We start from the raw sequence: 27,405 nt of genomic DNA on the forward strand, positions 1-27,405 counted from the left end.
TTACTCTCAACTCTCAATCGCTAATGAAAAATCCCACATCCAACCCTCCAAAAGATAAAAAAGAAATCACTCCTTCAACCTTTCTCTCTTAACCCATTCTACTACCTCTACTCTCAACTCACCTAAACTCAACCCTCAACTCTCTACTCTTACTCTACTCCATAACCACCATCAATTCTCAACTCTCAACCTTCTCTCAAATAAGTCAAGCAAAGAAAAAGAAAACTTATCAAAGAAAGTCAAAGGAAGTCAAGGAAGGAACAAGGTGGGTTTGGACAAAAGGAACACCCCCTTCAACTCCCCTCTTCTACTCTCCCTTTCTCTACACATTTGCACACACCACTATGGTCTAAATCACAAAAGGGCCCCTTCTTCATAAGGGTGCCCTCAATGATTTGAACCGATATCGAAAGCCCCTCACACTTGAGGGCACATATTTTTCGATTTTATTTTCTTTTTATTTAAAAAAATCGAATCCGAGGTTACCACATTACGTGGATGGAGTAGGGTGCCTAACACCTTCCCTACTCCATAAATGGACTCCCTTACCTGGAATCAAGGTTGGACCATGTACCTTATCCTACGAAAAGTCAACAAAAAATGTCGAAATGACATATTTTTCAAAAATACAACTTCGGGTGACCATTCACACCCATTTTCGAAAATGAATGGTGGCGACTCCAAAACACCCCAAAGTGGAGGGATGTTTCAAAAGGATGAAATTCCCATGTCCACACCAACATATGATTTTTGGATAGAATTTTGAGTAGAAAAATTAAGGATTTTCTATAAAGGGTTAAGTTGAGTTTGTAGACACCTCATTTTGCATTCACCTAAGTCGACAATTCGTAATTCAATTGCTATGGATTTCTAATGATGAGTTAAAAAGACAATACGAGAATTGAAAGTATAGATAAGGGTTGTGATATGGGTTGCAATTTTCTTTATTTTTGATCAAATTAAGCGTGATTATATTAAGTTTAAATTTTACTATATGAGAATTTGAGACCTCTCAACTTTTGGTGTCGAATCACATTTACTCCCCCGTTCTCTAATAGTAAATATGAGAAGACCGAGGTCAAGTGGATGCTAAAAGTTTGAAAACATAGGGGTACCATAAATATTCACAAAACGCGGAGGGGTACTTTAAAATCTCTCTAAAGTTATAATGAAACAGAAAAAAGAACCCCTTTCTCGTTCCCAAAGGAGGTTCACTTCCGATCTTCTCTCTCACTCTGTGTGACTTTGCTTATCAGTGAGAGAGAGAGAGAGAGAGAGAGAGAAGAGAGAGAGAGAGAGAGAGATGGAGAGCAGTGAAGAGGACGATGACTTCCCAACTCACGAATGGATCACCCCACAGTCCAAAATTAACTCCATTTATCAATCCAACACTGAAAAGGTTCTCTTACTTACTGCTCTCTTTGTTTCCCTGATTTTTTTTTTTTTCCCTTTTTAATTGTACCCATTTTCAAGCTTAATCCATGAAGAATTATTATTATTATTTTTAAATTTAAATTTAATAATTTTTCTGTAAACACCATGGTGTCATGTATATTTGATTTTTTGGGTTTCTATATTGACAACAAGTGAATATGAAATAAAAAAAAGAACCCCAAAATCTTATAGAATCTTAAATGAGGTTTTTCTCATGATTGGATCGAAAATAAAGGTTTTATGATCACGAATTATTATTTTAGTCTGTCTGACACTTAATTGTAGTTTATAATTGTCACTGTAGTGGTTTAAATAAACTATCTCACATTTCATAGGTCTACCTTTACACTTTTGGACCATTGTGAGTGGTGGCGATGGCAGTGCCGCCTTGTGCTCCTTTCATCTTAGAAGGCATCAATCCCTCTTCTGGATTGTCGGATGATAGATGCACAATTGTATTAGTTTATCACACACTTAGTTGATGAATAATGACTCTCAGAGTTCAAACAGATAATGTGACATGGACTTAGGCACTATAAATAATCATCAAATGTGAAAAGTAAGTACCCAAAAGTCCCAACTTGAAATGATTTCAGATATAATTTTGAAGCCCTGCGCCTTCGGGTTGGTTGACTGATCATCATCTATATCATTCATTTTAGGTCTAAGGTTTATGATGGACCCAAAATTCCTTCACCTGAGGTTTAAAACAGGCCTCTATTTCCCTATTAGGATCATCTTTAGCCTACCTGAACTGGCCAAGATTGGTGAAACCTTCCTTTTTTTAATTCATGCCATATGCACAATAAGTCCTTTTACTCAACTTTCTCGTTTTACCATCCAAAACCACCACTCCATCACAGGGGAGCTCTTCAATGTGCAAAGGAACAAATTTGGTCTAGCTAAGTTGGATGCTTGGTGTACCTCATTTTCTTTATATCTTGCTTCAAGTCATTCCTATTGTAGATCCCAACTCTTTTTTTTATTTTTCTTTTTTTCCCACTTGGCAAGCAAGTTTAGTGGTCAATAATTAGTAGATGAAGACGGTTTTTGAACCTAGATCGTGGTATCAACACTCGCAGTAGTTGTTAACCTAGCTTCTTTACAAATACCTATATATGGGGTGCACTCAACCTTTTTGCACAAATGTATCCTGGCCAAGCTGCTATAATTTCAGATAAATTGCCACATGTTTGAAGGAGTGCCCCAAAAAACTTGTGGTTTGTTCTATTCCATGCTAGGCCTATTCCCTCCATAAGGTCTCAACTCGTAGATGATAAGAGGGCCACATAACAGTGCAATGAACCTTAATTTAGAGATGTTTTGTCATCACCACACAATAATTGGCCACATCAGATCTGGTTACTCAAATCATCGAGCATCAATGAACTATGATTCTAGCTCTACCTATTCATCAACAGCTTATTCTAGTGAGACCAAACAAAATCATCGCCACACAATCAGTTTCTACAGATGTGACACCCAAAAAAGATGTGGAGGGGAGAGATGAGTTGGAGCATTGCTCAAGAGAGATCGAAGGGAGGGGAGAAGAGTTGTGAGGAGAACAAGATTCTTTTTTATTTTATTATCTCCTTCAGATTTACAGGAACCAGCTAGCTAGCTGATCACGTGTTTCCCCTAATTATTTTATTTCTGTTCTTAGACGATGGTCTTTATAACTGACGCTGAAATTTGTGGTTTCACTATCTCACCATGGCCTTTTTCATGTCATCCAAACAACAACAGATGTTCTCTTGGAGATGACTACGACTTGACTTTATTGTGTAATAGCATAATCTGCTCCAAAATAGCACACAAAAGTATGGTTCAAGACTTCAAGTCTCCATATAGGAATAAATACACTTCTTTAAGGGTCTATTCACGACTTGACTGTGCATTTGTTTGTGTGTTTGATACCATTATTGGGATGGATAACTGTTACAATTAGTATGGGAAGAATACATTGATGCTTTGTTTTCATGTTATTTTATTTCAAGAGTTTGTTTAGTGGTATGTAATTTATAGATCTTGTTTACAAGCTTAATCTTTTTCTTTGAAGTTTTGTTATTTTTTTTTTTTTTCTCTATTCTAGTTGCAGTGTTGTAATAATAAGTTGAGTATCTTTTTTTTTTTTCAAAATTTTTTATGAAGGGAATCAGAAAACTCTGTTGTGAGCTTTTGGACCTAAAGGATGCAGTGGAAAACTTATGTGGCAATATGCATTCGAAGTATCTTGCATTCCTAAGGTAATGAATTGTCATGCTTCTATTAATAAGAATAGGAGACATTGTTGGATAGGATTGTTATTTCTCTTAAGAATTTGGAATATATTAGCATGTACTGTGCATTGTTATCTTTTTAAATTTGTGTGTTAACTGGCACTTAATGATGTGACTTACACATTTCTTTGTTTTTCTCTTTTTCATGTGGAATTTTCTGAATACACCCCCCTCCCCCTTTTTCTTTTCCATAAATGTTAGATATAATTCATTATCATCTTACTACTCATCCCAAATATTGGGAGTCATCAACACGAATTATCTTTTGCCACTCATCTCTATCTTGAGACATATCCTCAGTGAAGGCACGTGTCCTCGTGTTCCATGTTACTGCAATTCCCATAATTTTCGACCTTCTCTTGGCCTTTTAGAGACTTCAACTTGCACCATAGCACCCATTCTCACTAGTGTTATTATTTATCTTTTTCATGCAGGCCTGAACTATCTCATTTTAACTATCCTTTATTTTTATCTCCTATTGGAGATATTCCTAAATTCCCTCAAGTATGCTCACTTCTGATTTTATTTTTTTTAATTTGAACAGTTATCCATTTCAACATCTTAATCTTTCCTAAATTCCCTCAAGTAGGCAATCTTTTTTTAATTGGTAAAAGATGAACTTATATAACACACTACAAAATAAAATCACGATGGAGATCGTGGAGTCCTGCCTAAGAATCAATGCAAAACTTCAAATAATGGCCATTTCAGATACAAAGTAAACTAATCATCCCCCCTTCCACAATGATATCCCATTTGTAGACAAAATCTTCCTTTAAAGGCTTATCTAACGAAAGATAAATGACTTGATGTCTAGTATGATTCTTGTATGTCTTCCTCTTAACCTTTGAACACCCATATATAATACTCTTTCCAAAGATTCCAACATGCTATGAACATGATAATCTTCCAATACACTACAAACATGATAATCTTCCAACACACTACAACACGATACAATCTCCATATGATTCAACATTTGAATGAGAAAGTGGTGTAGGAAGAAAAGACAGGGTATAAATAAGTCCATGATTCGACATTTGAATTGAAAGGGTATTGTACAACATGCTCCATATGAATAAAAATCAAAATTATCTTGAGCAAGAGCACAATGTAATAAAAGATGACTGTTGGATTCACCACTTGATTTGCACAAGTGGCATGTCTCCATTATTATTATTATTATTCTGCAGTTAACAAGATGATCAATTCTATTAGGGGTGGCAATCTTAACACGACACGAAATTAGTGGGTTTGGGTCAAGCCTAATTGGGTTTGGGTCATAATAGTATCAACCTGTCTAACATGAGTATTAAATGGGTTGAGTTCAGGTTAGGGGCGTCAACCCGCTTAACCTGTTTTGATACCTTTAGTTATTCTGTCATTAACGCGTAATATATCAATAATTGTTCAAGAATTTTTTAAAGGGAAGGGTTTGGAGGCCCTAAAGAGAGTCCAACATTGTGTTAAACATTTTTCAAAATAGGGTTAGAAGTTTCGGAATGGGCTGGTTTTTTGTGATGATGATCTCTATGGTGAAGAGATCATCCTTACGAAAAATCAGCTCATTCCAAAACTTCTAACCCTAGTTTAGAAGTTGAAGAATCGTGGACTGTTCGATTTTTGTAAACCACTTTTGATGGGATTAGAAGTTTCGGAATGGGCTGATTTTTGGTGAGGATGATCTCCTCATCACAAAGATCATCCTTTCAAAAATTCGGCCCATTCCGAAACTTCTAATCCATACATTGAAAAAATGTTTGGTTCTCTTTAGGGCCTCCAAACGCCACCCTTTTTTAAATTACCCATTTTTTGCTAGAATTTTCTAGAACTTTTGCATAATACATTTTTTTATCTTTCAAATTCTATAATAATATAGAGGGTGTTTGAAGGCATTTTTCAAATAATTATGGTTAAGCTTTTAGTTTGGGAAAGAGAAAACTATTACCTTACTAAGTTATTTATTTATTTATATTTCTAATTTTTAAATATGTTTTTTTTTATTATTGAAATCTAGAGGCATGTAGTATTTGATTCCTAATATGTGACCCATGTGGGCAAAATGACCCTTAGTAAGATTTAGTAAGGCTAGTATGTCTATGTGATAATAATAATAATAATGGAAAACACCTTCCTTGCTAAGTTAGTAAGGAACATTTTCTAACCAGACCACCATATGACATTCAAAAACATGATCTGATGCCTCATGGTTGTAAATGACAAAATTATATGAACTTTGAAAAAAATAAATCAAAAGAAAGTTACTTTTCACCATTGAACTTAGTTTATGGTTGTGTGACTTTAGTTTTTGTAATCGTCTTATATTTGGTGGTACAAATGCAACATATTTTTTCCAATAAAGATTAGTCTTTTATTAAACAGGATATATGGGTTGCGTCAGGTATACTTATTTATAAATGGGTTGGGTTTGGGTTTGGGTTTGGGTTTGGTAAATTTTCATAATACCCTTACCTCAACACGATATTCACATGGCACCCAAATCACGTTGCTAACACTAACAACACCACCTTTATTACGTGTTGCTCCACTCTTCTATTAAAACACACTGAATTTGCACCAACACTTTTTTTTTTCCATGCTTCACGACACACCAATGATATGACAACAAGGGAGGTCTAATCAGACTTAGGGTTGGAGCCCACAAGGAGAGACCCTACTAGGTGTCTTGCGTACCTTAGCATTCATCTAGTGGATGCTTAAGGGGAAAACAGATACATAGAACCTACCCACTTGCAACAAGTTACCTACCAAGGAACAATGACGACCGTCCTTAATTAACCACATGAACATGACTCAATACAATGGCATGTCCCCAATAGGGTATGCCATTGAGACTACCTACCCTGTTTAGATGGTTGGCCTTAACTAGTCAAGTTGTCTTGCCATCTCCCAAGTGCAGGGGCGCAAAAGATGTATAAAATATATAACCCTTCTTTGAGGTAATGAAATTTCAAAGGCCTAAGGCCAAAAGGGTAAAAAACTTCTAGAAGAATGTTACTTTTGAGGAGGGACTTCCCTATGATTTCAATAATCTATACTAGCCTCCTTACGCTATCCATGCCAAACCTCGACACAAGACGTGACTTGTTTCCAACTAACACCACTTGTTTCCACACTTTTTTGCTTGTTCTCCAAATCTTTTTCGTACTCCTTGGCAATAAGGACCAAAGAACCATTATCTTGGTCTAGGTGGTCCAACAGGTTCACCTCTCTTGCTCAAGAACTCTCATACTCCACTTAGTGTCTCATGCTAGCAAAGACCTTAATCAATTTTGTTTGCACAAATGAACTCTTTAGGGACTATCACATGATTTTGGTACATCAATAAGAATTTTTAAATTCATCATATATTCTCAAAGCTCTGACGACCACCATATTAACATACTAGGCTTTAATCAATAAAAAAATGATTTAGAGAAGAAAAGAAGTACATTGAAGAGATGAGCGAGAGGGGAAGATGATGGAAATGGAGGTGAACTATCTCCTATCACATTCTATTTATATTAAATGGATTGAAATCATAGGTTACAATCTATGTAGGCCCAAAGGACCAATAAACAATAAAATAAAAATAAAAATAAAAATACAATATAGAAAACACGTTCGATCGATAGGACCTCATAGCTGATCGATTGGTTATGAAATCCTGGTCGATCGATATGAAATATCCGATTGATCGGAACTCCTTACCCAATTGATCAAAACTCTATGATCAATCTGACTTAACTCCACCACTGGTGCAACATTCAATCAATGCCAAGTTCTTGCATACATGGTTTAAAATTCCGTCTTGTTTCGTACGAAACATTTCAAGATTTCAACTTGGTGAGATAAAACAACTTCCTAATCGAAAAAATCAAGGTTTCGACCATTTTCTTCTGAGTTTTGTTGATCTACAGATTTACAAGAGATCTAGAGAGAGAGAGAGAGAGAGAGATGTGGTTGCCGGATTCATGCTGTCGTCGGAGGTTTCTTCCCCCATCCTCGTTGTCCTTGTCCTCCTCTTCTTCTTCGTCTGGGTTTTCTAGTTTTTTTTTAATCTAAAAACTTAGGCTTGGTTTTGTTTTCTTCGAATGATATGACCTTTGTCTTCTTTGAAAGACTAAGATATTTAGATAACCACCTCATTTTTGAGATACCCGTGTTTGAAACAGATGATATACCCTTTGACCACAGTCTCATTTGAAAGATTTTTTTAAAACATTAGTTGAATGTATTGAATGTTTTGGGAAGGTTTCTGGATTGTTTCGGTATCGTTTCAAAAATCGAAACATTGGATTGAAACGAGATTTTAAACCAAGCTTGCATATACAGTTTTCCCTGTGTTAAGTTGGTGCAGTTCCCAACCCCACTTGTCTTATTAATCCACCTCTCGTTTTCTCCATTTATACTTTTATTTTCTCTTCATATGTATCTTTTTTGGATTGATCATGGGCATATTCTTATGTGTATACCATATTTGGGTATGATTTTTTTTATTTAAAACAGATCCCATACTGATGCTAATATCGCTCCCAAATATGCTGGGGGAGTTTAAAGGGAAGCAAGGTTTAAAATGTCGTATTGATTGAATGTTTTGGTTAATGGAAAAACTGGTAAGGTATCGGTGATACATTCGATACAAACCATATATTCTGATACATACCCGATACATTCCCGAAACATTCAATGTTTCGCATCAGTCTTGGCCGATACCGATACATATCAGCCAATACATTCTCATATTTTAAACCATGAGTCCGAGAAATATATTCAAAACCCTAATCTGAGCATATTGACTTTCCTATCCATAATATGCTTCCAAAACAATATTCATGTCATGAACTGTGAAAGTTTCTTGCGTAATTATTTTCCAATGATGGGTTATTCCATTTATATATTAACCTAAATGATTCAAAGTCATCTAATTTGATCAAATCACTAATGTACAAACTTCATGCAGGATATCGGAAGAGGTGGTTGAGATGGAACACGAATTGATTGAAATGCAAAAGCATGTGTCCGCTCAAGGTATTCTTGTGCAGGATTTGATGAGTGGTGTTTGTCGTGAATTGGAAGAATGGAACCAAGCTAACAGTATCACTACTGAAGCTGATGACAACCCTCAAAATTGTGAACTCGAGGATCCCTTGCCCAATGAAATAGATATTCATAAGATGACGTTTTTGGAGAATATTGATGTTCTCCTTGCCGAGCATAAAGTAGATGAAGCAATAGAGGCTCTAGACGCAGAAGAGAGAAGCTCTCCTGAGCTGAATGGCTCTGAAGATACTTCATCTAATGAAACCTCCTCATTTAAGTCCGCCTTTTTGAAAAGAAAGTTAATGCTGGAGGATCAACTTGTTGAGATCACCGAACAACCATCGGTGGGCATTAATGAACTTAAGAAAGCTTTATCTGGTTTACTAAAACTTGGGAAAGGTCCTTCAGCACATCAATTACTGCTGAATGCGTATGGGTCTCGTCTTCAGAAGAGCATTGAAGTATTTCTTCCTTCATGTTCAATATATCCGGAAACATACTCTGCTACTCTATCCAAGCTCGTCTTTTCTACAATCTTACTGACAGTAAAAGAATCCAGTTTGATATTTGGTGACACAGCTGTATATACCAACAGAATAGTACAATGGGCAGAATGGGAATTGGAATCCTTTATACGATTGTGAAGGAAAATGCACCCTCAGCTGACACGGTTTCTGCTCTACGTGCAGCTAGCATTTGTGTTCAAGCTAGTGTTAGTCACTGTTCAATGTTGGAATCACAAGGCTTGAAACTTTCTAAGTTACTTATGGTGCTTTTGCGTCCTTACATTGAAGATGTTGTTGAGATGAATTTCAAACGAGCTAGAAGAGTGATTCTTGATTTGGCAGGAAATGACGAGTCTGTGCCATTATCTCCTCAGTTCATGTCTCCAATATCTGCGGTTATATCATCGACATCGTCAGATGGTGTGCTTCCTGATTGTGGAACGAAATTCATGTTCATTGTTAAAGTAAGTTGATCTCTTTCTTATAATATGGGCATCGTAAAAGTTCATATTTGTAGCCATTCATACATTTGAGCTTGGTATTTTATTGTGCTATACGTATTCACAAATACTGCTGAGATTTGAAAAATCCCGTGAAAAGATTTTACTTTCTGAAAATTAGAATAAACTATGTATAGGGACTATTTGGTAACCATTTATAATTGATTCTGAAAGGTAAGAGTGTTGTTTTGTAATGTATTGTGTAGTAAATTATCTCAGAAAGTAAAATAGAAAAATGGGTTGTTTTAAAAAACAAATAAAAGTTGTTCACTGAATTAAAAACAATTTCGTGTTTTTTCATTTTTGTGGGAATTGAACGAAAGATTTGAGAGTTTTTCTTAACCTTTTTGTCTCCCTCTTTCCGCAAACAACCGTCTCCTTTGTTTTCGCTTTCTCATGTTCCTTCCATCTGATTTGAAAACTGGAACTCTGTCTCTGACTCACCATTGCCACCACAACCCTTCCCTTAGAAGCCCACCAACCTCGCCAAACATCATGTCATTGGATTCAAAAGGCTTTGTTTTGCAACTCTGTTGTCCTGTGTGGGGAAGTTGTTGTAATGAATCTGTGTAAAGAGAACCAAAAAACCAGAAGAAAACAGTGCCAGACAAAAACTCATGAGAAGAAGAAAACAATTTTTTTTTGCTGGTCCTCCCTATCAATGATTACTGTTAATGAGATGCAGATCTGAGTCATGCCAAGATTCCTCCTTGGCTCATTGCTTCTGAGGTCTTCTAATTGAAGAAACAAAGAAAAATAGAAAAAAGAAGAAAAATGGCCCCCAAATCATTGAAACCTAAGACTAAGAGAACCCCACATTGTGAAAAGAGCCTAATTGCATAGAATCATCAGCAAAATTGGGAACAGTCCTGAAATTGAGTTAACTTTGGAATCTTGTTGAAGAGTCTGAGAACTAAGCAGTGAAAAAAAGGGATTTACTTTTCTTCTCTATTTTCAATATCAAACCCAACAACCGAATTCTGAAATCTATATTCTTTTCTTATTTCTTTGTTTTCCAATGTCAAACCCTCTTTTATAGAACATCCGAAATCTTAGCATTATAATTGCAGAAGAAAGGGTTCTATACAACGTGTGATTGCAGTTGAAGTTTGCAAAAGGATTTCCTGGCAGCATTTTGTCTGGTTTCCTGTGCTTGAACAGGAAAATTAGATGGAAATCCGTGAAACCCTGATTTTGTGCCACAGTGGGATTTTTCTGTTTTCTGGTAGCCTTTTCCAATAGAGTTGATTTTGTTAGAATGATTTTTGGCAGAATCAGTTCTGTAACAGAATCCATTCTACTAAAATGGTCATCAAACAGAGCCAATATGTATCTGCCCTTGGTATAAATTTTTAGAACTTTCTTCTGGTGAAATGCAAAGCAAGAGCTGTTATAATCTCATATGATAGTATTAAATTTTGACATATTTGACGACTGTAGTTGGCAACCATCATTCTACATGGGTTAGAGGATACGGAATAGGATGATTTTTTGTGAGGATGATCTCTACTGGGTATAGATCATCCTCACCAAAAATCAGCCCATTCTAGAACTTCTAACCCCATCAAAAGTGATTCACAAGTTGAAGAATTATAGACCGCTAATTTTTAGCTTTGACTTGTAAATCACTTTTGATGGGGTTAGAAGTCTTACAATGGGCTGATTTTTTGTGAGGATAATCTATACCCAGTGGAGATCATCCTCACAAAAAAATCAGCCTATTCCATATCCTCTAACCCATGTAGAATGATGATTGTCAACTACAATTGTCACCTGATCCTGAACCACATAAATATATTTGACTAGTGCTGGAGTAACATTGAAATTGACATTGTTTGGGGCATTGGTGTGCACAAAACCATAGATGCTTCTCACTCGTATCTTGATGAAGAGCATCTATGGTTCTATAGACACATCCACGTCAGCAATGTCTGAAGTGATGTCAAATTCAATGTTACTTCAGCATTTTCCTATATATTTTGTAGGAAAACACGATGATTAGTGAATTTTGACTAGAATAATCAAATCTTAGGTATAAAATGCAGGATTTGGGTGAATATTTCTTTTTGAAAAAAAAAAAATATTTTTATACTTTGCTTGTTGAGAGGACTTGTAAATTAAACATAATAATATTCACTAAAAAAATTGCACATAGTATTATTCATTATTATAAATGAGTTACGATTCGTTAGGTATCTATATCATCATATTTTGATGTATTCTAAGCATATCAACACGTTCATATAAGCAATTGCACAATCATCCATGTTTTAATTAGTGGGATACATTTGTAATTTATTCATACATATTTAAAAAAAAAAAAAGATATAATAACACTTGAATGCAATAATTAGTAGTTTCTTCATTTGAGCAAGTGTTATACATATTATATAGTTTATATAACATTATTATTCTCATTTTCATAGAGTACTGTTTACATAATATTTTGATGACTTAATTGTTTTTTTAATGCCTATTTTTATCATTCCCACATTTTCTAAGAAAATTTCATCAATATTTTTGCATTTCCATGATCTCCAAAAATTATATTAATTTCAAATTGATAGAAAAATTTCGATTTCCAGGTTGATCAAAAGCGGAATTTAATACCTTGTTCATATCAACTTAGATTATTTACACGAGACAATTTTTTTCCAGGACATTGTGGCACAGCTAACGCCAGTGATCATTATTCATTTTGGAGGATCCATTTTAACCAGGATATCTCAACTGTTTGATAAGTACATCGATGATTTGATTAAAGCACTACCGGCACCCTCTGAAGACGATAACCTCACAGAGCATAAAGAGATACACTTTAGGGCTGAAACAGATGCCCAGCAGCTTGGACTTTTGGGAATTGCATTTACTGTTGCTGATGAACTATTACCGATGGCTGTAGCAAGGATTTGGAGTGGGCTGAGTGAAAGTAAGGAACCACGAAGTGGGCTTACTGAAAACATTGGGCCAACCTCGAGTACTGTCGAATTTAAAGATTGGAGACGCCATCTTCAACATTCTCTGGATAAGATTAGAGATCATTTCTGTCGGCAATATGTTTTGAATTTCATATATTCAAGAGAAGGCAAAACTCGGTTAGATGCACGGATTTATTTAAATGTGGAAGGAGAAGATATATTTTGGGATTCCCACCCACTGCCTTCATTGCCATTCCAGGTGTTGCATTTTCTCTAATTGTTTCTGTTCCTTCAAGATAAATTTAACTTGGATGGAGTGTATTAGGAAAAAAATATTATTAAGTACTTACTCCTTTTTTATTTCATATATACTGGGGGGGGGGGGGGGGGGGGGGGCGCTCAAGCCAAACATTTTGCCAACGTGTTTTGTTCTATATGGGTTAGAAGTTTCGGGAAAGGGCTTATTTTTTGTGAGGATGATCTCTATGGTGAGGAGATCATCCTCACAAAATACCAGCCCATTTTGAAACTTCTAACCCCAGTTTACAAGTTAAAAAATGTTTGGCACTTGAACGGTCCCCTATACAAATATATACCATGTATTTAATCTACCAATGATATTATATAATTTTAGTTGAAGGATTCTTGATTCATAATCTTTTAGTAAATGCTTATTATTTACTTGAAATTTGTTTCACTTTCTAATAAATTAGCATGTCTATATCTACATACACTGTAGTGTCTCTCCATGAAGGTTTTAGAGGGTGTAGAATGGTGCTGGTAAAGTCAGTTGTGTTGGAATCCAAAGTTTCACCATTGTTGAGCTTACTGGATCTTTCAAGTCTCTTCTTTCAAATCATAGAAAGTAGAATAAGATGGCAGGAGGATATCATTCTATAGTTGATTGAGTTTAGATTGTTGGTCGACTTTCTAGGAAAAAAAAGTTGGTAAGCGAGACCCTTACAAAGCTTTATGCAACAAGTTTTTCAAATGGCTAAATCAAGATTGCACAAATCCATAACAAAAGCTTCATACGATTCGTGGTGGGTCTAGCGAAAGGAAGAAATACGATCTTCATTTTTCAGGTTGGGAATAGAGAATCGGGATGGCCATTAATGAGTGTATCTCCATCTGAGTCACGAATGCTATGGTGAAAAAGTCCTAAAGGAGATCAGGGTCAAAACCAAGAGAACTGCAAGTACAATAACTTAGAAAAAAGTTATGTGGAGGTCATCAATCCATATTCAAAGATGAACTTTGAAGTGTGGAGAAAAGTGTATGTATTGTAGACAATTTGTCTCTAAATTGGGAAGATGTCATGTTAACCAACCAACTACTCCAAAAGACCTATTTGTTGGAGGGGGGACTATGAATATAAGAGGGTCACGGGGCTTAAATGGGGTGACACCCAAGAGTGGAGGAAAATATACACTCAACACTCCCCCTCAACCGTAAGGAGGAAAGAATCGAACTCATGACCTATATGAACCTAGCACTTTGATACCATGTTAACCAACCACTCCAAAAGACCGATCTGTTGGGGAGGGGAGGGGAGGGGTGGGGGACTATGAATATAAAAGGGTCAAAAGGTTTAAATGGGGTATGACACCTGAGAGTGGAGGAAAACATACACTCAACATATCCAAATGTCCTTGAAGCCATCATAGAGTCTTCATATGGTTTCCACTCCACGCCTTATGGTCCAAATGTTAAGTTGTTTTCCACTAAAAGTTTGAGAGTAGATAATTTACTTACCTCAACCCAGTTGATTGTTCAAAGCAAAGTATGGATTAAATGGTGGTGGTGTAGTTGGGATCATGGGAAAATGCATCTTATGTGAGTCATCTTGGATCAAGATGCGAGGAATCCCCTTCTCGTCTCAACACCTTTTCTAGTGAATTGGTAAAACCATAAGTGTTTTTAGAGGAGATTGAAGAAGATATTAAGATTTAGAAGAAACTTGATTAAGAAAAATTTGAGAAGAATGATTGTCAAGTTTTTTTGTTAGAGCTTGGCAAGAATTGATATTAATTAAAAGAGTCAAATTACAGAAAAGCCCTTACAAGTAAAAAATAAATAAAAGACCATCACTACTAAGTAATTATGACTAAAATAACAACTAACTAGATTATTCCAATACCCCCCTTAAGCTGGGGCGAATATATCAACTAAACCTAGTTTGACAAGGTGCGAATTAGTGATAGATAGACCAACAAACTTCGTAAGCATATCGGCAAGCTGATCTGAAGAAGAAACAAAAACTGTCTGAAGGTCACCAGATTGAACTTTCTCCTGAGAAAGTGAATATCAACCTCAATATGCTTAGTTTTTTCACGAAGAACGGAGTTAGAAGCAAGCATAATAACAGACTTGTTATCACGTAACAAAGTAGAAAAACTAGAAACTAGAAAACCCAACTCTGTCAGTAAAGATCGAAGCCAAATTAGTTTACATGTACCAAGGGCCATAGCACAATACTCAGCTTCAGTAGAAGAACGAGATACCATATTTTGTTTTTTATATTTTCACGAGATAAGATAATTATCATAAAATGTACAAAATCCAGAAGTAATCTCCTATCTGTAAGAGAGCCAGTATAATCAGCATTTGTAAGACAGGATAAATGCGGCTAAACAGTGGCAGAATGGAAAAGCCCAAGACTAGTACATGACTTCAAGTAGAAAAGAATGCGATAAATTGCATCAAGATGAGAAGTACGCGGAGTATGCATGAACTGACTGACTACAAAAGACAAGTCTGGTCTAGTGTTAGTTAGCTAAATCAGACGACTTACAAGTCTCTGATAAGACGAGGGGTCCGATGAAAGATCGTCAGAATCAACTTGAAGACGATGATTCTGATTCATAAGAAAGGAAGCAGGATGACAACCAAACATCCTAGTCTCCTGAAGATCCAATGTGTATGTACGCTTAGATAGCAATATATCACGGTGAGAGCGGGCTACTTCTATCCCCAAGAAGTACTTCAATGGACCCAAGTCCTTAACCTCAAAAATACGACCCAATAACGTCTTAACCCTGTCAATCCACTATGCATCATCTCCAGTCACAATGATGTCATCCACATAGACTAAAATAATGGTATAATAACCATCCATTCTTCGACGAACAAAACAAGTATGATTTGAGTGACATCTAGAAAACTTCATAGAAAGAATAACATCAGAAAATCGTTAAAACTAGGCTCGTGGGGACTGTTTCAGGTCATACAAAAATTTAAAAAGACGACATACCTTCCCAGAATACTCCCCGTGAAGATGAAACTCTAGAGGGTCCATATAAATAATCTCAATTAAATCACCATTCAGAAAGACATTCTTCACATTAAGTTGGTGAAATGGCTAGGAGTTACACGTAGGTAGGGAGATAAGAAGTCGAATAGTGGAGAGTTTGACGATAGGTGCAAATGTGGCACCAAAATCTTTCCCTAGGCGTGCCTTATACCGATCAACAATACTATCTATGAGATATTTCACAATGAAGACCCATTTACAACCAACGGTCCGCTCCCTAGATGGAAGAGTAACTATTTTTCAGGTATTATTGTTTTGCAAAGCATCCTTTTCAGTAGTCATAGCTTTAGTCCATTAAGAGTCTCACAAAGACTTTTATATAGACCGATGAACGTGAATAGAATCAGTGGCTGTAAGGTAGGTCTGATAATAACATGTATATGTGTGGAGGTAAAAGAAGGTATACTTGAATCCAAGAAGGGGGTTGGTAAGAGTGTAGAGGGGTGAGGGCGATGAGTGTAGACCTTAAGCGGCGGCGAAGATGAAGGAAAAATTGGAGAAGACAACACGATAGAAGACGGGTTCTGCAAAGTAGATGTAGCTTGAAAGTATGGAACATTTTCAAAGAAAGTAACATCAAGAGAGTGGATGACACAGTGAGAAATTTGATCATAACATCGATAACCCTTGAACATAGAGGAGTAACTCAAGAAAACGCATTGAATGAATTTGTCATCCAATTTTGTACGATTAGGTGTCTTGTCTTGAACAAAGCACATGTACCTAAAGACTCGAGGTGTAATAGGGAAGATAATGCTATCAAGTTGAAGGATATAAAGAGGCACCTGTCCTTCTAAGGTGCGACTCGGAACACGGTTAAGCAGAAAAGCTGTAGTGAGGACTATCATATTCCAATATGCCTTTGGAACATACATTCCGTGAAAAAGGCAGCGGACAATGTTCATGAGGTGGCGGTTCTTATGTTCCGTTACCCCGTTCTACTTAGAAGTATAAGAACAAGTCAACTGGTGAAGCATACCATTCTCATGAAGATGGGAGCGAATCTCATCAGATATATATTCCTCCCCCCTCTCATTGTCAGACCTAAGGGATTTAACAATGATATTGTACTGAGTCTGAATCATTTTAAAAAAATTAACAAAAATTGAGAGCACTTCAGAACGTGAACACATCAGATAAACACAAGTGTAATGAGAATAGTCATCAAGTCATCAATAAATGTAACATAATATCAATAACTATTAAAGGTAGTAATAGGGAAAAGTCCTTACATATCAGAATGAACTAGATCAAAAATTGCATTAAATCGATGCATAGGAGGAATATAAGAAGTACGTGTGTTTAGAAAGTTCACTCATAGAGCACTTAATTTATGCCCTCTACAGGTAGTTTTTAAAATAGGAAATAAAGAACATAAGTGTTGAAAATTGGCATATCCTAAGTGAGTATGCCATAAATCTAGAGTTTGTGATGAAAAAATGTGACTGCCAGATGATAAAAGCACAGAAATCAGAGCAGCAGTAGGCTGAGATCCAAACAAGTACAACCCATCCCTTTCATATCCCTTGCCAAAAATTATTCTCGAGGTCAGGTTTTGAAAAATATAGTGAGTAGGAAAAAAAAGGTAACTACACAATTATGAGATTTAGTAATATTATTGACATACAAAAGATTAAGAGATAGGTGAGGGATATGAAGCACAAAATCTAAAGAAATCCCAGAGGATAAAGGGATGATACCCTTACTGTGGATAGGTGTAACAGATCTGTCAGCAAGACGAACCTCCTTATGGGTGAAAAAATAGAAGAAGTAAAGTAGCTAGATTCACCAGTCATATGATCAGGGGCACTAGAATCAATAACCCATGTCAGAAGAGTAGAACCAGACCGAGTGACATTGAATGCAGATGATGTACTTGGAGGCGTAATACATGAGACCACAATCGAAGAGGTTTGAGTGAGCTTGAATTTGATCCTAGACAATATTGGCAATTTGAGTATGTAGCTGTTACAAGTCAATCGTGCCAAGTGAAGGAGGATCAGCGAGAGGACTAGATGAGGACTCCACTATAGCAACACGAGGAACAATCTGTCCCAAAGATGAAGTGGAGGAAGATTGTGGTATCAGATGAGGATAGAGCTGAAAGCAACGAGCCTTTTCATGACTAGTCTTAACACAATGACTTCAAGTAAGTTCACTCCCTTTACCACAATCGAGATTCCCTGATCCAGGGGTAGAAGAGTCGGAACAACTCAAGTTGGCAGGTAAGGCCATCTGATTTGTAGCTGGAATAGAAAAAATGCCAGGGACCTGAGTTTGAGGAAGAGAAATACGATGACGACACTCATCACTGTCAATGGTTGCAGATATCTCAAATAAATAAGGTAAATGGGTGGTGTTGAGGATTTGTGTTCAAAGTGCCTCAAACTCTGGACGTAGACCCATAAATAACTGGTAAGTCTGATGTCGAGCAATCCTCTTAACCACATAACCGGTTGCCTTTGAAGTCAACTCAGTCGTAGACTCATAATGAGAAAATTCCTCCCAACGTGACTGAAGGAATTCGAAGTAATTGGTTACACTATGAGAGTAGCCTGGGTAATATCTCAATAAAGCTCATAAATCTTCGAGTCATTCCTAGCATGTGCATATGTCTGAGTAAGTGCTGACCATAAAAATGAAACTGTCTCATGATATATGAACATGGTATAGATGCACTACTCCATGGAGTTAAATAACCACCTAAGGATAGTGCAGTTGTCGATCTCCCATGATTCAACTTTAGGATCAATAAGTGCTGGTTTGGTAATAGTCCTAGAGAGCCATCCAGATTTCCCTTTACTACCTAGATAAAGTCGCACAAATTGGGACCATGACTGAAAGTTCTGGCCATCAAGAAGGACAATGGTGATACGTTGGGCTGAAAAATTTGCCCCAAGAGCCGGATTAGAATCCTTAGACTCTGAATTTGTTGTCATTATTTGCTAGAAAAGAAGTAACTTTGGTTGAGGGGAGATCTCCCGTAGTATTGGCCCAAAGTGGAATAAATCACAGTCCACAGTCCACAAAGTAGTTTTTTTGTTGTCACAGGTCCCAAACACCAATCCTGTTGCTATCGCAAGTCTCCAAAGCAGCCCAAAGCAGCCAAACAACAAACCTGCTGCTATTGCAGGTCTCCACAACAACCCAAAACAGCCAAACCACAAACCGCAGGTCCAGGTGTCCACATCAGCCTAAACAACAGTTCTGTTGTTGTCACAACACCTAGAGGGTCCAACACATCTGTTGCAACATCCAGACAGCAGTCTTGTTGTTGTCGACAACCCACACAACAGTTATAAGTAGCTCAAAGAGTCATGCTGCTATCGCAGGTCTCCACAGGAAGATTAGAACCTAAATCGCAAACCCTCAAACATTCCAGAGACTGTTCTTACTACTGTCGCACATCTTAAATAGTCAAAAAACTGTTATCGTAGTGAATTTTTGCAAAAATCCTAACATAGGGTAGAAACACAGTGCACTACTGCAGCATGTGATAGAAAAATAAAGGTAAAAGACCCCTGAAGGGGAGAAGATTGAATGAGGTTGACTCTAAGTTAGGGTTTAGTGAATATAGAGAAGAAGGAGAGGAACCAAGGAGGAGAGAGGGGGGGGGGAATTCCTTGGCTCTGATACCAATAAGAATTTGAGAAGAATGATTGTCAAGTGTCTTTGTGAGAGCTTGCCAATAATTTATATTAATTAAGAGTCAAATTATAAAAAAAGCCCTTACAAGTAAGAAATAAATAAAAGACCATCACTACTAAGTAATTATGACTAAAATAACAACTAACTAGATTAGAGGAAATTTGATTACACCTTCATTCTTGTTATAGGGGGTTCAAAGACTTTCCAAGGTTGTGAAGATCATGGCATGGAAGGAGTCTTTCATGGAAACCGATGAGATGATAAATATGTTGTCGGAGGGTGAGAGGAATTAGCGTTAGCAAGAAATCTATACCCAGAGCAACATGGAGTTGGAACATTTTTGTATAATCTCCATTTTGATTGGATGATCAAAGTACTTGACCTGAAAAACATTTTAAGAAAGTAGAGGTTTGGGAAACCATTAGAGCGATGGATGGAGACAATAGCCCATGCCCATACAAGTTACGAATATCATTCTTTAAAATTTCTTGGGAGGTTGTCGAAGAGGATCTCATGCTAGTGGCAAAAAACTTCCACTCAAAGACATACATACCTAACTATTTTTATAATATCACCATTTTGGTATTTTGAAAGAGCATGGACTAGAGGACATATTAGATTTGTGAAGTAGGACAACCTAGATTTCATTGATTCTATGTTTGTTCTAACTTTAGGAAGAATGGGGAAAAGGCTAACTAGGTGGTGAAGAAGAAGAAGAAGAATGAAAAATTATATAAAGGGGTTATTGGCAACTTCAACTTAAATTGTTACCTCTTGACGTTGCTGCCTTTAGGAAAAGGTATATTCAAGATGGCCTATTGGACCTAGAAAACATCCATTAGTGAAACAATTCTTGTTCATTGATTCATCCACCACGTCTGATAAGATTTGAATGACCTTTCGAAAAACAATGTCAATCGTATCTTTACTACTATAATTAGAGAGGGCGGGGTAAAAATGATTCGGCACCAAATTTTGGTTCTCACAAATGCTCCCACATTTACATTTAAATTTAATATAATCAAAGGTCATTTTGGTCAAAAACCAAGAAAATTGCCACCCACGTCCCTCGAATCACGTGGGTTAGTTTCAAAATTACAAAAATATCCTTTTACTATGTAATATTCAAAACCCTTATAATCAATGTTTTAAATTACATATAAGCCCTTTTGACACACGCATAGTCACCAAAGTCTTTGACTTATTGAAAAAGTCGCTGTTAAATTGTGACTTTTTCTTACACGATTTACTTACAACTTTTTAATAAAACACGGCTTCTATGAACTTTGCGATTAAATTAGAAAAAAAAAATGAAATATGACATTGATGCACTAGTAAGAGAATATGACCTTGTTGAAGATGATGAAGACCATTTTACCAATAACACATGGGATAATAATGATGTAAGTGAGGATGACATTGATTTTGATGATTTTGACCAGTTGATGAATCCTAACTTGGACTTATGATTATTATCTTTTTTATATTTTGAACAAAATAAAACTTAACCATACTGTGGACATGTGGTTACTTGTTGTGCATGCACAAATGAAATCAATATGGGATTTGGTAATTGATTATTATAGTTCAATATGGTATTTAATGATATAACATGAGAATACCACTTAGTAGGAACAATTACACAATCCTAACTCCTAACACTAAGTGTGTCTTTGATAAATGAAAGTTCACTGAGAGAGTTGAACATTCAAGAGTTCGACTCTTGGATGTTTAGGGTGAGAGTTTATTACAGCTTTTGTGTTTGGTTATTCTAAGAGTTCAACTTACATCCTATGCTTCTTCCCCAAATTGCAAAATCAGATTTGAATTAGGGTTATCCTGAAAACCCATTAGCGTTAAAAGGGTAGAAGATCAGATCCCCAACTTACATTCTTTGCTTCTTCCCCAAATTGGAAAGAGATCTTACCTCCAATATCAATTGATATTCCATTATAATTTGGTCGACAGAACTCGCACATATCTTTCGATTCAACCAACTTTTGATGATTAGAGTAGTAATCTAGAAATCTCAGTGGCATGGTTTTCACAGAGAAGATCTTAATGGAATTATTCTTCTTTGAAGAATCAAAGATGTGATCAAGGCTTGAACACCATAAACAAGGTGGTTTAAGGCTGAAATATTCTGCAAATTTGATAATCATATAAGAGAATAAGGAGTTGAGGAGAAGAAGAATGATTAGAATCCATTCAAGAAGTGTGTTGATGAGGATTAAAGTGATTTTTATGGGTGTTTTTAGGTAACGTGGTTGTAAATTTGTTGGCAGCCATGGGTTCGCAAAATTCACCTACTGGGGTTGTTGACAACCATTTACCCCAAAAGACCGATCTGATTGGGAAGGCACAACTATGAATATAAGAGGGTCACGAGTCGAACTGGGGCACGATACGTAAGCACGTGACACCCATGAGCGGAGGTGGATAACACTACACTCAACACTCTTCCTCACCCATAAGGGTGGAGAATTCCCTCGAGGAGACTTGAACCTGTGACCTATACAAACCCGACGTTTTGATACCATGTTGACAACCATTTATCCCAAGAGACTGATCTGATGGGGAAGGCGCAACTATGAATATAAGAGGGTCATGGATCGAGCTAGGGCATGATACTTGAGCACGTGATACTTAGAAACGGAGGTGGGTAACACAACACTCAACACCCCCCTTACCCTAAGGGTGGAAAATTCCCTCAAGGAGACTTGAACCCGTGACCTATATGAACCTAGCGCTTTGATACCATGTTGACAAACTATGTACCCCCAAAAGACTGTTTTGATGGGGATGGCACAACTATGAATATAAGAGAGTCACAATTGGGGCACGATACGTGAGCACGTGACACTTGGGAGTGGAGGCGGATAACACATCACTCCCCCTCATCCATAAGGGTGGAAAATTCCCTCAAGGAGACTTGAACCCGTGACCTATACAAATCCGAAGCTTTGATGCCATGTTAAACTTGGGGGGTCCAAATCAAAACCAATTGGCAATGAGTGGAGAGGCCCAAGAGCTTATAAGGAGAGAGACAAGGCAATAAGAGTTCGATGTGGGACTAAACTCAACAAGGGTGGATGTTGAAACACCAAATAAATCGAGAGTTGGTGAGTTGATGACACACATCAGTTGGTCTACCAAACATGCGCAACTCATCAACATGCGCAAGTTGCCAACCGCCAAAGGTAACACTCGGTTATCAAACACGCCTAAATGGATTTTTTCCCAATGTTACCGAATTTTTTGGTTTTTTTGCTTGGAGACTTATTCCCAAACTCCGACTTGGTGACTCTTTTGCACATGCCACCTTCTAGCATACACTAATGTAGCATGAATCAGTGACTTTTCTTTATGGTCCTATTTGAGCATACTAGGTGCATTGGAAGGTAGTTAGTCCTTGTACCTGAGTTCTGATTTATGTGAAACTAACACTAACAAAAAGATTTCAACATGAATGCAGGCATTATTTGCAAAATTACAGCAGTTGGCCACAGTTGCTGGGGATGTGTTACTTGGGAGAGAGAAGATACAGAAAATTTTACTTGCCAGGTTAACAGAAACAGTTGTAATGTGGTTATCTGATGAGCAAGAGTTCTGGGATGTGTTCGAGGATGAGTCCTGCCCTCTTCAACCGATTGGGTTGCAACAGGTGTGTTTTCTCTTCAAAATATGTTTTTTCACTAGAATCTCTCCCCTGGAGTGACTAGTAAGTATTGTCCATGAATTTGTTTTTAGTTCTACCTTTTTTCAGGGACCAAGGATGGTGGGTCTTCTTTATATGTTCACTTTATTTATTTATTATTTACATTAGGCAGTTTGAAATCAAACCTATGCAGCTGAAGTTGCCCTCTCATATTCCATTTGTTAGAACGTTAGGCATGATAACTGTATGTGTTGACTTAGCCTCTTCTGTTGTACTTGGACTAGGTTGCAGCTGAAGTACCCATGATGATATTTACCTAATTCTCAGTTCCCGGAATGCACCGACCCTTCTTAATTAAGGGGTTTTAATTTTTATGGGTATGGGGTTTGTTACATTTAGGCTCAATTAGGTCTGGAGTAAATTATTTTCTGAAAAATGATTTTGTTCTCTTAAGAGGAAAGTAAATTTTGGGGGAGGCTTCTGTATGTGAATTAAGTTCAGATATGTGCACGTTTCTTTGACAGGGTCAAAGAAGCAAAAGTTTATTGGTCTTTTTCTCTTTTTCTTGGTTGGTTGTGTAATTGTTGGTTGAGAGAGAAGTTGATCTCTTGTCATCCTGTTTTTTTTTTCCCAATTTTCTTGGTTGGCCGTTTATTAGACAGTCAATGCCATTCAAATGAAGCATACCACGTTGGATGAAACAAGTGTAACCCTTGCTATTCACTAGGAAAGAAAAAGAGTTCACTGATCATATCTATATTATAAAACACTATGGTGGACCCCACTCCACTCCTTTGTCTCAAGATTTATACCCCCATAAACAATGTATCTCGAGGATGGTTGTCCTTCCGCCTTTGTCTTCTCTCTTCTTTCCTTTCCTAAGAATACCCCTAACTTTATTGTCTTTTCTCTTCTACCCCTTTCCAAGAACATCCCTACAATTTTCTATATTGTTTTTCCTCTACTATTACTTTTTAAGAATACCCTTCGAATTTTATTATATTTTCTCTTTTACCTCCTTTCTAAGAATATCCCTCCAACTTTATTGTCTTACCCCCCCCTTTATCTTTTCAATAATGAACTTCCAAATTTATTGTCTTTACTCTTCACTCATTTTTCAATAATACCTCTCCAACTTTATTATTTTTCATCTTTTGCCCTCTTAATCCCAAAGAGGATGACTGTGCTGTAGGAATAAGCAAACACTAGTTAGATTAATATGACGCATTTGATTGTTGTTTAATACTATGTTTCTTTTTCTTTGTTATAATTTGCTAACACACCCAATTTTTCTCCCAGTTAGTTCTTGATATGCACTTCATTGTTGAAATTGCTGTGTGTGGGGGCTACCCATCCCGGCACGTGCACCAGATTGCATCAGCCATAATTGCTCGAGCGATTAAAACTTTCTCTGCCAGAGGCATAGACCCTCAAAGGTATCTCCAATTCACCATTTTCTTCTTCTTTTTTATTTTTTTATTTTTTCTACCTCTTTTTATTTTATATATATATATATATATATATGGGAAATGTTCAGCACCCTAAGTTTTACCACACACTTTAACAAACGTTTTTTGTCCTACATGGGTTAGAAGTTTTGGAATGGGCTGATTTTTGGTGAGGATGATCTCTATGATTAGAAGATCATCCTCCCCAAAAATCAGCCCATTCCGAAATGTTTAACCCCATGTTTACACGTTGAAAAATCGTGGACCGTCCATTTTTTGTAAACCATTTTTGATGGGGTTAGAAGTTTTGGAATGAGCTGATTTTTGGTGAGGATGATCTCCTCACCATAGAGATCATCCTCACCAAAAATCAGCCAATTCCAAAACTTCTAACCCATGTAAGACAAAACACGTTTGTTAAAGTGTGTGGTAAAGCTTAGGGTGCTGAACGGGACCCTATATATATATATATATATATATTTCTACCTCTCTGTTTGCCTATTAAAATTGGTGTTTCTTATAGTGCGCTTCCTGAGGATGAGTGGTTTGTAGAAGCTGCAAAGGCTGCAATAAACAAGCTTATATCTGGGACATCAGGGTCTGAGGTTTCCGACCCTGACGAAGAGCACATGATTATGCATGATGAGATCATCTCTGATTCTGATGATACTGGTTCTCCTCCTTCATCAATAGAATCTTCTGATTCTTTTGCTTCGGCAAATATGGGCGAGAGTGAAAGCCCCATATACTTAACAGATCCTGAGGGTTGAGAATTATGGTTTTTCTTTCAGCATCCATGCAAATGACGTGTCTTGATGAGGAAAGTCTAGTTAAAAAGAGATCGGATTCAGACCCAATCATATTGTAGTGTTCGGGAGGTGGGCCTCTCTGATCAAGTTCATATTACATTACAGATGATGTTGTACATCACATATGTAGTCTTGTAGTCTTTATCCATAAATGTAACTGTTTTATGTAACTCAGGTTGCAGTTAAGGAAATAACAGCGAAGTTGATCTGAGGAATGTTTGTGGCACTTATTATGAGGTTAAGCCATAGTTTTTAACAGTACAAGATTTGTTCACCCAACCCAGATTTTGAGCTAAGGTTTTGATGATGTTGATCTTGATCATCAGATTTTTTTCCCCATTGATCTACGAAGGACCTTTTGCAGAAATCCATTCTTTCGATGGTTCAGATATGACAAGATGGGAGCGTTAGGGTATAAGATCTATCCACAAGTGGCCTAGAATCCGAAGGGGATGACCAATCGAACTTGTTCTCCTGGCTTTTTATGGCCCAGATCGATTGCCATGTGTATAGTGCATGTGTTTAAAAATATTTTATTTTTGTGTAGATATAGTCCTTATCCCTTGTTAACCTTGCAAGCCACAGTCAATTGGATAAACTCCTATCCTGGACTGGGAGGCTAAAATCCTACAACCAAAGCAAGCCTACTAAGCCATTATATTATTTATTTGGTAAATCAATTGAAGCTTAGAAGTCACACAAACTCTAGCAACAAAAAGGTTGAGTTTCATGATTGAACATTAGAGGTTGCTTCAATGCAAGGTTTTAAAAGGACGAGGAGATGAATAAGTCTGCCAACCTCTCACCTTAAGCCTCCTCTTTGACAATATTATAGTGTAAATGAAACATCTTTAAACATTGAGTTATAAGATTACTGAAGAAAACATCTTTAAAGTAAATTTAATACTATAATTATAGTGCATGACATGCGTGCGAACCTGTTATGAGTACAATGGGTTCATCCTGATCTTGGGCTGGACTTAGTCTGGAAGTTTTGGAGCTCATGACGAGCCTGACTAAGATTAGGCTTAGCTTGGTTTGTCGACTCAATCGACATGAATACTCTCGCAAATTATCACAAAGGATTAAATATGTACTAGTAACAGCATGTGCAAATGCACATGTATTACCAAAATCAGGATTTATGAAATTTTTGCAAGGGCCCTTTTATAATTTAAAATTTTAATGAAGGTAATTTTGAAGATAAAATCTTAAGAGGATATTTGTTTTGACCAAAATGGCCTTAATAAGATTAAAGTTAAATATAAATATGGGGGAATTTTTGGACTTGCAAATTCTGGTTTCTACCACTTTACTGCTACTCAGCCTTCTCTCATTATTTTGATGGGATTAGAATTTCAAATTTAGCTGATTTTTTGTGAGGATGATTTCCTTATCATAGATATCATTCTCACAAAAAATCACCCAAATCCAAAACTTTTATGCTATATAGGACAAATTTTATCTCTCAACATTGCCTGTCGAATGCTACCCTATCTACATAGGACCCCACACCTTTATCCCTCATATAAGTAGGGGCTGAGATTTAATGTCCAATGAATCTCGAGGACAAATTTTACTTTGTTCTCTTTACTCCTCTGTTATTTTACAAGATTACCCTTCCAATTTTATTACTTTCTACTCCTTTCTAAAAATATCCTTCCAACTTTACCATTTTTCAATACTAACCCTTCAAATATACCTTTCTTCTTCTACAAATTTTTTTAATAATATTACTCTCACCTTATTAATTTTCTCTTTTACCCCCTTAAACCCAAAGAGAGTGCCTATGCCGTAGGCATGGGTGAACTCTAATATATATTTTGTAACTACCTTTTGTAATGGGCTG

The 27,405-nt window shown here is 36.7% G+C and overlaps 1 protein-coding gene across 1 annotated transcript; it reads left to right on the forward strand.

Annotated features, from left to right (window-relative positions):
- Positions 1-1,237: 1,237 nt before the first annotated feature.
- On the forward strand, positions 1,238-25,767 carry LOC147410889 (exocyst complex component EXO84C-like). The gene is given in 8 exon segments (XM_086441270.1): positions 1,238-1,399; positions 3,586-3,680; positions 8,677-9,389; positions 9,392-9,726; positions 12,421-12,939; positions 23,117-23,305; positions 24,599-24,735; positions 25,271-25,767. Coding segments are annotated over 8 exon segments (2,331 nt in total). The 5' UTR covers positions 1,238-1,303; the 3' UTR covers positions 25,518-25,767.
- Positions 25,768-27,405: the final 1,638 nt, after the last annotated feature.

The sequence above is a fragment of the Akebia trifoliata genome, chromosome 1 (genome assembly GCF_017979445.1).
Source record: "Akebia trifoliata isolate Shusen 1 chromosome 1, ASM1797944v1, whole genome shotgun sequence".
NCBI classification, from domain to species: domain Eukaryota; kingdom Viridiplantae; phylum Streptophyta; class Magnoliopsida; order Ranunculales; family Lardizabalaceae; genus Akebia; species Akebia trifoliata.